Raw genomic sequence first — 13292 nt, 5'->3', positions numbered from 1 at the left:
TTGAACATTCGCCAAAGTACATGATAGTTCTAGAAGCGCTGCGTCATAGTAGTCATGTGACTCGCTGACGCAACAATATATATATATTTCCAAGTTTCTCATCCACGTAGACTTAATCTATATTACCCCCTTCTCGTATAAAAACTATCCTGTTTCTGGATCAATTAAAGTATTTGTTGATCAAAGAACAGTCCAATATAGCCATTTATATTAAGTTATAGAATGTGTAGAAATTCCTAAGTCATCCCATCGTCGTTTCATTGATCTTTGTTTGGTCAAGTGACCTAGGAGGATCAGGTACACCCTGGACCTTTACCTCCCTCCTTGGCTGTTTATTTGGTTCGTGGATGAAGCCCATATTAATTTTTCGGTAGAATTCGGCCCGTTAGCTAGGAAAACCCATTATTACAATATGCAGCTATTGGATGCGCGTTACAATAGTTCGTTTGCACACGCGAGTGGCACTTTTCAGGCCATGTTCATGAATGTTCAACGTATATTTTTCGTTTTTTCTGGTGTATACTTATCTCTCTTTTTTTTTTTTGTTCGTTGTCAACATAAAGTTTTATTCACACAAAAAGTTATATACATACCGATGTAAAACATACAGCAGTAATCTTATTTGTACATATAAAGCATCATTTTTAAAATAAAATTAACACTATATCTAGATACGGGTTTGCCCAGTAGTAGCCATAAGTTATATAAGGAGTTTACTAGATTTAATGGTGGGAGATGCTTAGGGCTATTTTCATCATGTACGATTAAGTTTTTCAGCGTTTTTACTGGTACATTTTTGTTAAGAATTTTGCGGAAGTAATCTATTGATCTATTTTGAAGTCTGTCTGACAACACAGGGATGTTTGCATAATTGTGTAAGAATGTTGTGTTTGTGTATCTAGGAGCTCTGTATGCTTTAGTGATTATTGAATTTCGTATTGTCTGTAACTTTTGTATGTGTGATTTGGCGACATTTAACCATGCTGGGCAAGTATAATCTATCTTTGGACGTATGTAAGTTTTATTGATTTTAAGTATGTTTACGGTTGTAGCTTCCCTGTTGTTGCCAGTCAGACGTCATACATAGTTCGCTCTTTGCTAAATGTTGTTTCTAATTTCATTTATATGCTCAGTCCAATTTAGTTTAGAATTGTAGGTCAGATCCAGGAATTTGGCTGATGTGGCTACATGGAGAAGAGTTCCGTAAAAGTATAATTTTTGGGGCTGTCTGATCTGTTTTTTTGATTTTGTGAATAATATGATTTATGTTTTAGATGCGTTTATCTTGATTCTTCCTTTGTTGCAGTATTTTTCTATTTCATTTAACCGTGGTTGTAAATTCGTTACTGCTATGGTTGGAGTATATAAGCTCTTCCAGATAGCCACATCATCAGCAAACTGGGAGAAGAGGTAGGAGTTTGGATCAGATAATGTCGTGTCATGCACTTACGTAATGAATAGTATAGGGCTAATTACCCCTTCTGGAAGGACACCTGCCTCTAGGGTAAAGTACTTCAAGAAGGTGCCCGACAAAATTAATTCTAGCTTTCCTGTTGTCTAGAAAGTTGGAGAGCCAGTGAATAATACCTCGCGGTAGTTTCTTTTGTGACATTCGATATTTTAGTACGTTGTGCCATACAGTGCCGAATGCTTTCTCAACACCGAGAAAGCAAGCGACAGTGTATTAATTTAGGTTAAACTGTCTACTATGGTTTCTGTGAATCTTACCAGATGGTCTGTGGTTTGTCTTTTTTCCTGAATCTGTTTTGTATTTCAGGTAACTTTAATGTCAGTTCGAGATTGGCCAAAGTCTTGAACTGATGATTTTTTCTTGTAGTTTTCCAATACAGCTGGTCTGATTGGTCTCTAGTTTTTTGGTTTACTTGCTGGCTTTCTTCCTACTAAGCACCCCAGTGGCACAGCGGTATGTCTGCGAACTTATACTGTTAGAAACCGGGTTTCGATACCCGTGGTGGGCAGAGCACAGATATCCCTTTGTGTAGCTTTGTGCTTCATGACAAACAACAACCTTCTTTCAAAAACGTCCGCTAGCTTCCAAGCAGTTGATATGTAACGTGATTGTAGGGATATAGTAAATATAGCTGCCAAAATCAGACATTCCCAACCTGGGGTACATGTACCCCTAGGGGTGCATTTGCACTTCTCAGAGGTACATAGGGGTCTGAGAGTATAACCATGTTTTACACTTTACATGGTGTTTTAATCTACAGTCAGACAAAGAGAGCAAAGTGGCTCACATAAATATACGCTCTTTAGACAAAAAGTTGTGATCATGGTGAACGTCGTGATGTTATTGCTGTGCTACATTATAACTCACGTTTTCAATAAGTTATGTAGAACATAAGCAATATAGAACACCCTCGTTACAAATCAGCTGATAAATTAGGGATCAACCAACTGAGCAAGCTCTCCTCCCTCCATTAGTGTTTTGGGAGAGAATGCCCAAGGGGTACAGAGGAACAAAAAGATTGGGAATCCCTGGTCCTACAATTTTGGTGTACCTTTTTTGATAAGTATATATTGTATTTTGTCATGTCCTGGAACCTTGTTTGTTTTTATGTTTTTGTCTTTTTAAGAGTATCTTGTATATCTGGTATTGTTATTGGTTTAATGAGTTGTTGCGTTGTGTTATCTTGAGTGCTTCCTTGTTGGACCTATCGGAGACTTACAGGGAAGGTAGGTGTGTATAAGGTTTTGTTTGTGTTATGTAGTTATTAACTTTATTGTAGAAATATGTGTTCGTTGTCGGTTCGTTTGGTGTTTTGTACGTGTTTTCCATGTGTTTTCTGAATATTTCTGCTTTTTGTGTGTTTGTGTTGGCTAAGGTGTTATTGGATTTTAGTGTGGGATATACGTGTCTGTTTGTATTGTTTGCAGTAAATCTTTTAAAGTGAGACCAGAAACTTTTTTGGTCTGTGAGTATGTTAAGTTTTGAGCAATATTCATCCTAATTATCAGCTTTTAGTCTTTTTATTTCGTTTCTTGTACTGTTTCTGAGTGTATTTAGTCTTGTTTTTAGTTCAGGGTTTTGTGTATTCGTATATATTTTTTGTGATTTTCTGCGTTCTTTTATCGTATTTAGGAGTTGTTCATGGGGTTTCCAGATTTGGTTGTGATATTATGTTGTTGAAGAATCACATAATGAAAACTTGTGCAAGTCATCTCTCGTGCTGAAAGCAGTCATAGGCATGCTCTATTTAACCAGCTCAACTAGCTACTATCCGGATACCAAGTCTAAGGTGTTGAACCAAAAGACCTTTTCAATCACTTACAAACATTCGTCTGCTCATGGTAATTGAAAGGCATCAATGCAAGTTACTGTGTTCACTCATTTAGAATCAATGCAAAAACCTAGCTGTACCTTCCTTCTTCATGACAACCACTACATGAGGTGACCAAGTGCTCCCTGAAGGTTGTGTGATCTGGTCCTTTAACATCCACTATACTTCAGTGCTGGCTACATACCTAGTGTTCCAGGGAAGCCTGTATCTATGTGATGCTGTGTGCCTGTTGTTTGATCCAATCAGCCATCTGGTCCCATAAATTCATCGGCATATTCTGCCAACAAGTCACTGAGTTCTTGCTGTTGTGTTGGGTCTAAATTGTCTGCCCAATCCTCAACTAGTGATCTTAGATATGTGGTAACTGTGTATTAACTTTTGAATGCACTATCATTGGTTGCTTCCACTTCACTTACTGTGTTTCTAGCAGCTGTTTAACCAATCATCCAAAATTTCATAACAGCCTATTTGATGCATGGGCAATGACACTCTAAACTATGTCCACAGTGAACCATGGATCACCAATTACATGTATGAAGGTACTGTATCTTCCTCTCTCTCAAACACTCTTGCAGTACACTATTCCTGAGGTCGGTCTGGCTAACATCAAATAACTACCACAGAACATCAGTTCAACAGTTGCACAGGTACAACTGACAATAAGCTTGACAGCACATCCATCTCAAGGATACAAAGGCCAGAACCGAGCCCAACAATGACTACTTTCGTTCTGTAAGTGAAATCCCCTACCTATAGTCAAATATGATCTCTACATTCATGTCTAATTTATTTCCAATCACCAGAATGAAGTGTAAGAATATAAAGATCTACCCAGTCTTAAGAGAGCCAAGCTAACCACCACACTTTCTGGTACAAATTATTTGTTGCGCTCCTCCAAGTTGATGGAGAGCCAGACTTCAGCTACAAATATTTATCCCCTTTATACAAGTAACAAAAGTAGATTTGGAAAATATATCAAGTTATCTGTTTATCTGTGTATTCACCATCAACACACTTAACAACTGCAGCCACTACAATACAATTTAAATTCAGTAAAATGTGATGCAAAAGCATGTTGTATAAAATTTTTAAAATCATAAATGATTGAACATTCTGATTCTTGATAGTAAGTGACTGATATACAAAACCTTTTCTATATATATAGATTGTTAATGTTTCTTCATTGGTTTTGAAAACGATAAAAAATTATTTCAATGTTCATATATATATATATAACAACTGTAAAACTGGTTTCTTGATTATAATACATTTTTGGAGCATAACATGTTTTTTCTCAAATGTAATAAGAGAATATTAGCCATAAGAAATGCAAATATATTCCTTATTAATGAAGTATTCCCATCAACTGTAATCACATTATTAATATTTGTTACCTATGTAATATGATACAGTAACGGATCAAGTGTCAGGAACTGGCCCAAGAGAGATTTTCAATTTCAAAAATACTTCAGCTTCTGTAGGGAGGACTTTGTTCCCCCCCCCCAACTTTCATATATCCATTTATTTGGACATTACTCAACCAAGTGTAAGAGGACCAAGATTAAACTAAGCAAAATCCTAGCTTAAATCATTTAAAGCCAGGAAATACTTAGTAAAAACTGGCATAAAACGTCAGCAAAGAGCTCAAACTAAAGTAACAATTTTCTGTCCTGTGTATTTTATTGGGTCAGTCTGTTTGTGCATTGTCCAAAATTGTATACTAGCAGCTTTCTAATGAAATGTTTTATTTTACCGATGTGCCGTTCTGATCAACGTTTAACAATATTGAGTAAATTGTGATTATCAGATGTTTCATAGACAGGTAATTGTGATTGTGGAAAATAATTTAGTTTTCATATGATTCATTAAATGATTGTAATGTTAGTTCTAGCTAAATGCATCACAGCAATTTTCTGTTTGCTTTGTTTATTTTTGTCTTTTTCACAAGAAAATATTCTTTTAAGTTCTTTATTTAAGACAAATACGTTGACCACAATAAGCTGCTGAATACAGTTAGTACTTTCGTCAGGTGTGGTATGGTTATAATCAGTGGTGTGGTGTTAAATTTTATAGTCCTGCTAAAATTAAGAATAAAGAACTGATATTCAAAATCTAATTTACATTTCTGGATTTGAAGTACCAGAGCACTCCGGGAGCACTACACACTTGGTTATAACTATGAAAGTCCCCACGGTTAAGTTAAGAGTATGTACTTAAGCGGAAGATGCAGCTGCTTGGTTATCCTTTCTTTGGTCAGCACTTCTATATTAAGGAGTGTACTATGCAGGAACCTTGAAGTCTCTTACAGCTGTTTAGCTTGTGTCGTAGAATGTGCCATTCTGTTTTGAATACCAAAATATTAAGGCAGTAGCAGAAATATTGCTTTTATTATAAAATTTTAATCTAAAAAACAAGGATATGGAGGGCAAGTGAAAATTACGACCTACTTGCCATACAGAATGTATAAAAAGTTAGTAATGTAACATCTAGCCTTATATTTTATCAAAACTACAACATATAACTTAAAGTGCAATGAAGTAAGCAATAACCCTTAATATAATTTTAGTTTTGTGGTCAAAGAAAAATTAAAAAAAAAGAATTAATATCCACTTTAAATAAGGTTATAACTAGTACTGAGTCTACATATTATGATTTAGCTAATCTGTTAAATGCTTTATTATGTAAATTATTGATAAACATTTAGACATTTGATTTAGCATTGCTTTATATTTTTATTCTTTATCATTTCAGCCTAAAAACAGCTACCATTTTATACCTCTTTTTTTTTAATCACACGAAAAAATCCTTCACACAATTTCCTTAAAGTATTCTAATTAATAAAATTCTGAATATTATTGCCTGCTAACTGATAAATTAACCAGCATCCATAACACAGAATGTTACTAAACTTGTCTCAGTGAAATAAATGTTGCATATTGCTTATGTACAAAGAATTAAAATATATATATATTAATGTATTTAACTTTATGTACTTCATTATTAAATACTCAATATAAGAAATACAGGTCATGTAAAAATAGTAATTTTTCATCTAATCAGAAGCAAATGAGCAACTTTTCATGATACAAAATTATGCTTATGTTTTTGGTTTAAAAAACTGAGATTGGTAATGGTTATTATTAATAACTGAAAACATAAATAATTAACATATTTACTTTTTGTGAATTGAAATAATGTATGGCAAATGAAATTTAATTTAGTATTCACTTTTTTTCATCACCCTCAAGAATATTAATTTAATTGACTTTCTTGTAAATATTATGTTGTTGTCTTTTCTAGTAACTAAACTAAAAAATACACATTCTAGATGTTGTTTCTCAGATCCAATAATAAATATCTATGTAATAAGATTCAGTGTCTGCGCATCACATAACTCCTCCTAAACTGCTGGTCGCACCAACATTTAAGTGCTACCAAACAAATTGTCTTGGTCCTGAGATTAGCACAAAATTTTTCACTCAACACCTTGGGGAACTTGGGAGTTTCCAAAAAAAACCTTCTCTTAAACTGCTGGATTCACTAATTTCTAAGTGATGACAAACAACTCATCTTGACCATGATGTTTGCACAAAGGTAAAACTTTTCACCTAACCTCTTAGTAGTTTAAGCATTAATTTGCATTATAGAAGCCCTGTAAATGTGAACCATACACCCATGGTTTCACCAAATGGTGCCAAACGAATCATCTCTGCCCCAAGGTTTGCAAAAGGTAAAACTTTCCACTTAACACCTTAGGGAAATCAGGTATTTCATGAAAACACTTTTACAGGGATTTCCTGAAAGTGGGCCCCAAATTTGGCATTGTTTTACATTAGAGCACGTGAATAAGTAGGTCTACTAATTACCATTCATAAATTTGTTAAAAAAAAATCAAATTTGCATTATAGCAGCAATGATTATGAAACTGAAAAATTGCAAAATAGTAGTTCAAGCATTAAATTTGCATTATAGCATCCCTGTAAATGTGGGTCATAGATCCATAGGTTCTTTAGTTACATATTTTTCTTGTATAGCAAGCATTAGTGAAGCCTTCTTGAGTAATCTATATTGAAAAAGAAAACACACCAGTATTTACTAAAAAGCAGGAAATAATTTTCTGGTATCTTTGCTGGCATGATTGTTGAAACAAAAGACTGCTGTTATGCTGTTAGAATAATAAAAATCATTTCTGAATCATCAGACAGGTAAAAGTGGTACAAAACAACAAAAACAAACAAAACAACAAAATTCATTTTAGATAAACCCAACCTATGATGCTTAAAAAAATTTCATAACCAACTTAATGAACAATACTAAAGTACCCCATTATTATATTACACATGAAAATCTTGGATAAAAAAATCTGAAGTCTCTTTCAGCTACAGTGAAACTGACTGATCACACTGCTAAAAATAATTTTTTATAGTAAAGCCAGATGGAAATGATCACCCACAGTGTCACTCCCCACAAGTCTACTGCCAAGTGCTCCCAATGTGTCTGTCCTACATGCCATGTCCATGGAAACAGCTCACTGGTCAGAGAATGGCCAACATATATTAAGATGGAATTCATTCCTGCATATAGAGGAAGTCTTTTATTCCTAACAGAAAAGTTTCAGATAAAAACTTTGTGCTAAAGATAAATTTTTACCCAATAGATTAGACAAATTTTGTCTATTTTATTTCTAAGTTAAATGATAACTATACGTTATACAGGCAGTAAGAATCAACTATAGAACTTCAATCATGCCTGTATTCACTCATACATTACCTAATTCGAATTTGGTAATATGTGGCTGTAAAAGTGATTTTTTGTATTTAACCAGTAACCTGACCATATCAATTTTTCAGGATAGAGGATGAAGTAGCTGTTAGTCAATTTCAAAACAAAAAAAGGGAATTAAAATACACAAGCATTGTTTATGCTGAAGATACTATAAGATATTACCTATCTTACTAAGACTGTACTTTCACTTAAAATCATTATTACAACAGGCATTCTATTTTAACACAACTGATTTTTACTAGCATTACAGAGAAAAAATAACAGCTACTGACAAAATTTTAAATGTATTTATTATGCTAACATATTCTTAGAGATTGATTAGACACATTCCCCAATTGAGCTGGGCAAAAAAAATTTCCCCTCTGTGGTATAGAAATTCTGTCTTTTCTTTAAAATATCTCAATGAAAACTGTCTGATGAAAAATTTAAGAAAATGAACAAACCATTACATCGTTTTTACGACTGATTTTGTTCTAATTATATCATTTTCGACAATTAGTTAATTGATTAATGATATATTACTTTGTCAAAGCTCACTGAAATTCTTCTAGAGTACCAAAGTAATATTACTAAGGAAAATGTTCATATCATGTCAAAATAATTACAGTTAGATACCATTTGCACTGGGTGGCAATAGTACAATTTTAACTTGTACAAAGAAAAACTTAAAGTACTTGAGCTAGGTAAAAAAACCAATAATTTTTTATTAACTAAACTGTGCTTCAAAATAATTAACAAAAATTATGAAAAGAATAATTATACTGCCATAAAATAAAGTAGGAATCAGATATAAAAAAAGTACTGTAACTTTGTACACACAGAAGTATTCTTCACCTTTTGTTTTGAGTTTATTATTGTAATGTTTAACAACTAAACTGAACTTTGATATGAATATCTCAAGACAACAGATACTTGTTGACTGATAAGTGAAAAGTAAATATATACTGTATCTGTAGTGAATATTAAAATATGTGGTGAATTCAATTATTGTGCATAAATAAAGATATTACTTTAGTTGAATTTTATATACAGGAATACCACAGTGATACAAATGATGGAGTAATCCCTGTAAATAAGTGGGTCAAATTGCTAACAATTGGTAGAGAAAAAAAAAGAAGCAGGAAGTTCTCTTTCAGAAAAAAATTGTTTTTTTTAGCTTTTTATAAACTGTTTTTAATTAATGTTCTTTTTATATTAATAGTGTTGTAAGTTATATCTTTAATGTTATAATTTAAATATTAGCTAGAAGGAGCTTAATGATATTTAGATCAAAAGGTTTAATAAGATAGGCCTCGAACACCTAGAAAGTTTTAAAGATGTAAAGTCAAGTTTTTTTCTGGTATGTTCAAAGCTGTTATAAATATGAGATAATTGTGTAGTGTATAGAGAGTTTTATTTTGAAGATACAGTTGAATCAGTGTGTTTTCATAAAGTATTTGGATCCATGTTTGCTATCACACTTACTGAGTTATTTTATACAAGTGAGTTGATTTGTTTTATATTAGTTAATGTCATTTGTAAAGTAGGCCTACAACAATTTATGGCAGTGTACAAGTTTTCAAGCTTGTAGTTGAAATATTAAAGGGGAAATAAATTTATTTATTATCATTACATCGATAAAGCTAATAAAATTAATAACTAATATCCAAAAAAATTGTAAAAGAGTGACAAAGAATAACATATTATGAGGACTCTTATATACCTAACATTTTCTCTTACATAACTAGCTATACTTGTACATGCTCACTTTCACCTCAAGAGCTCCTGTCATTTTAATTATATAAAATTGCATATCACACTTACAACATTCACTTGAGTGCATATTTGTATTATCTTATTAATAATAGTTATAAAAGTATTATTGTATGTATCTAGTTTAAATTAGTGTTAAAATAGATTATGAAAATTGATATTTTGTTCACACTGAATGCAATTCATAAATTTTGTAAATAAATGGAAACACCCGCAGGTGGCAGGTCTAGTTAGTGCCTCTGGTTGGGGAATGCAAGGCCTATCATTACATTGTTCTGAAATATTTCATGCATCATGTGTGAATAGCAGTTTTGTGTCTTCAACTGCAAGAAGAAAAATACAATATGCTGTTTTATAATAGTTTAGAAGAGAAGAAATGTATTGATTATTAATCATTAAGGTAATTTGATGCTTAGAAAGAACAGAGCACAAGATGCATTTTACTTACTGGTGAGAGATGTGCAAGATCATCACAATATGAAAACAAAACCTATAACAATTACTGATAAGCTTATCTTATAAAGTTTGGTTTCTGTTGTTAAATATTACGTTCAATAACTTGAAAAAATCTGATAGATTTTGTGTTGTATTTAAAATAAAAATATCTTAAAATATATCACAAATATCACAAAAATTTATAGAAGGCATGAAAAATTAAAGAATGGAGAATATGCTGTGCATAATTCATTTACATGTACTTATATAAAATTAAATCTAGAACTTATAATTACAAATATAAGAAAATAATGTTTATAATCTTTATAACTCTAAGTTATTGTACTTACCAGAGAAGAAGAATGGTGCCCCAGTCCACCATTTCTTTACATCTATTATGAAGTAGCAGATCGACAGCAAATAAAAACCCATTGCTCCTGTTGCAAAGATGAATGAAATAGACCAGAGGTTTTTATTGATTGGTATCCACCCATCATTTATGCTGGCCTTACTCAATATGATGGCAATCAATCCCTAGTGTGATAAATACAGAAAAATTAATTGCAGTTATTGTATATTAATAAGTTATGGGTTGGTAGATATATAGACAATAAAAATCTTTGTTTAGCCCAATAACAGACAAAAAAAAAGTGACATTTTGAATTATGTTGGCTCTTTTCAAATAAATGCAACTACAGTACTCTAATAAGCTCTTTACATAATTAGTATTTTACTCCTTCAAATGAACTGCAATCTTAAAATAAAAATGCAGTGCTGAAAACTTGTGTATTGTTACACCTCTGTGTTCGTTTGTTAATTTTCCGTAAAAATTATTTCCAAAGAAACTTTAGCAATACAAGTCCTTTCTTAAATAAAACTAGTTTAATCTTTCTCAATACAACTTTGCAATACACTTAATTTCCACAGTCACGCTACAACTTAAACAAACGCTATAATTCACAACGAACGATTCATGCGCTTGACTCAATTGTCGTCTCTATCTCTGTCTGCAATTCAATTCCATTTGATTTGTCTCACGTTATCCGGCGCACTTATATACAGGAATAGAGGGTGCCTAGCACATACTGGATTATTCGTGATGTTCCCCGATCCTTCTAAAATATCATGACGTGTTACCAGCATCACGTGACTACCGCTGTCGTGACAGTATCTTCACATTTCAGTGATTTCCGATACCTGACGTTTTGTCGCTGTTTTGCTCTTTTTATTTCTGTATTAATGTCCTATTAAGAACCATCCAAGGCAAATACAGTTAGTTTTTTTGTTTTGTTTTATAAAATTAAACTGATATAATTTTCAATTCAACAGTAACCCCAGACTACAGGTAATTGCTGGTCAGTACTCACTGTATAACTCATTTATGCATTTTTCTTTTCTTTACTAAAACTTGTTATTTCAGTGAAGGAAAGAAAGCATCTATGAATGAAGAAGAGGCCTAATCTATTATTCTATTGACTACTCCTATGCAATGAAATATAATTTTGCCGAATCATGGCTCTTCAGGACCACTTGGGAGAGCAAACCAAAGAGATACAGTAGGCCTCCATATAGAAATAGAATGAAAACTATCTGTAGAATTTGATGCATCACTCAATCAGTTTATGGTGAGAATTATCTCCCACCCATGCTTTGTTTTATTACCAATGCAGGTGTTTATCTCTTTTGAACTGGAAAATATGCACATATATGTGAATGATATAGGTATTTTTGTGTATTTGGTACTAACAATTTTTATGTCTAAACCTTTTTATTTATGTTAAAAAAATTGATTATTTAACATGGAAACACATTTTATTTGAACCACTCAACTAATTACTTGAACATTTTGTGACTGTTTATAGACTACAGATAAAAAAACATCCAAAGTCAGAGCACTGTTTCTAACTTCCAAGGCTTAAAAAAAAAGGTAAATACTGGAAAAAACTAAGTTTTTCTAAAAATTGTAGATGTGATTAGCAACATTCTTAAAAAAAAAAATTTAGCACACATTTTAAAATATTTCATTCTATTGGGTTGTAAGAAGCCCAAAACTTGTCTCTGTGTATGCCAGAGGATTCAACTGGAAACATATAAAAAACAGTGAAGTATGTAAAAAGTAAGTATTGAATATCAGTATTTATACAATGAACTTTTAACCGATATTGTATAAAAATATAATTTTCCTTCAGATATCAAGAAAGCTAGTTCACAACCTATGTTACAAATTCAAGTATATATGATAAAGGTAGGGTTTGGATTATTCATTTTAACAGTTACTTCTAATGAAGTATATGTGAACTAGTTATATATGAGTGCCATAATTACTGATTTAATGTATGTGACAACTACCTATAATAATACTAATAACTATTATGATATGCTATTCAGGTAGGTACAGTTATTAAACACCATTTTCCACATCATTACTAAAACTATATGTAATACTCTTATTACAAATAAACAAAGGGTATGCTAACTATAATTGTGCCCCAAATAAGCCAACTACCTATAAGTGACAACTACCTATAATAATACTAATAACTATTATGATATGCTATTCAGGTAGGTACAGTTATTAAACACCATTTTCCACATCATTACAAAAACTATATGTAATACTCTTATTACAAATAAAAACAAAGGGTATGCTAACTATAATTGTGCCCCAAATAAGCCATCGCCCAATTCTTGGCTTCCAGTCCTGGTATGTCAACAAAATTTTTCCTGCCTAAACAAAAATAAATTGTCTTAGATAAAAAGCATATTTATTAAAAATCACAAAATGTTTAACTTCATTAACATGCCAAAACAAAATAGTTTGAAATTTGTAAATGAGTAAGCTATATCTTAAAAACACATTCAAACATATGATACAGAAATTTTACACAAAATCTGAATAAAATATAACCTAATTACAAAAACTTAAACAAAATAAAGATAAAAAATACTAACAATCTTCTAAAAGTTCTTTACTTTTAGATTCTTATAAATAATTAAAACATTTTGTAGATATGAAAT

At 31.9% G+C, this 13292-nt stretch overlaps 1 protein-coding gene across 1 annotated transcript in view; it reads right to left on the bottom strand.

The window, feature by feature from the left end:
• Window positions 1-5681: 5681 nt before the first annotated feature.
• Window positions 5682-13292, bottom strand: part of LOC106473335 (heparan-alpha-glucosaminide N-acetyltransferase-like) — a 37067-nt gene continuing 29456 nt past the window's right edge. Inside the window, exons 9-11 of the mRNA XM_013934017.2 lie at window positions 12928-13002; window positions 10625-10808; window positions 5682-7876 (exon numbers count right to left, since the gene is read on the bottom strand). Of these exons, the coding sequence (XP_013789471.2) occupies window positions 7701-7876; window positions 10625-10808; window positions 12928-13002 (435 nt within the window). The 3' untranslated portion in view covers window positions 5682-7700. The remainder of the gene's footprint in view (window positions 7877-10624; window positions 10809-12927; window positions 13003-13292) is intronic.

The sequence above is a fragment of the Limulus polyphemus genome, unplaced genomic scaffold, assembly GCF_000517525.1.
Source record: "Limulus polyphemus unplaced genomic scaffold, Limulus_polyphemus-2.1.2 Scaffold6090, whole genome shotgun sequence".
In the NCBI taxonomy this organism is placed as follows: domain Eukaryota; kingdom Metazoa; phylum Arthropoda; class Merostomata; order Xiphosura; family Limulidae; genus Limulus; species Limulus polyphemus.
The sequence above is the reverse complement of the archived record's forward strand: the minus strand, read 5'-3'. Positions and strand labels throughout refer to the sequence as shown.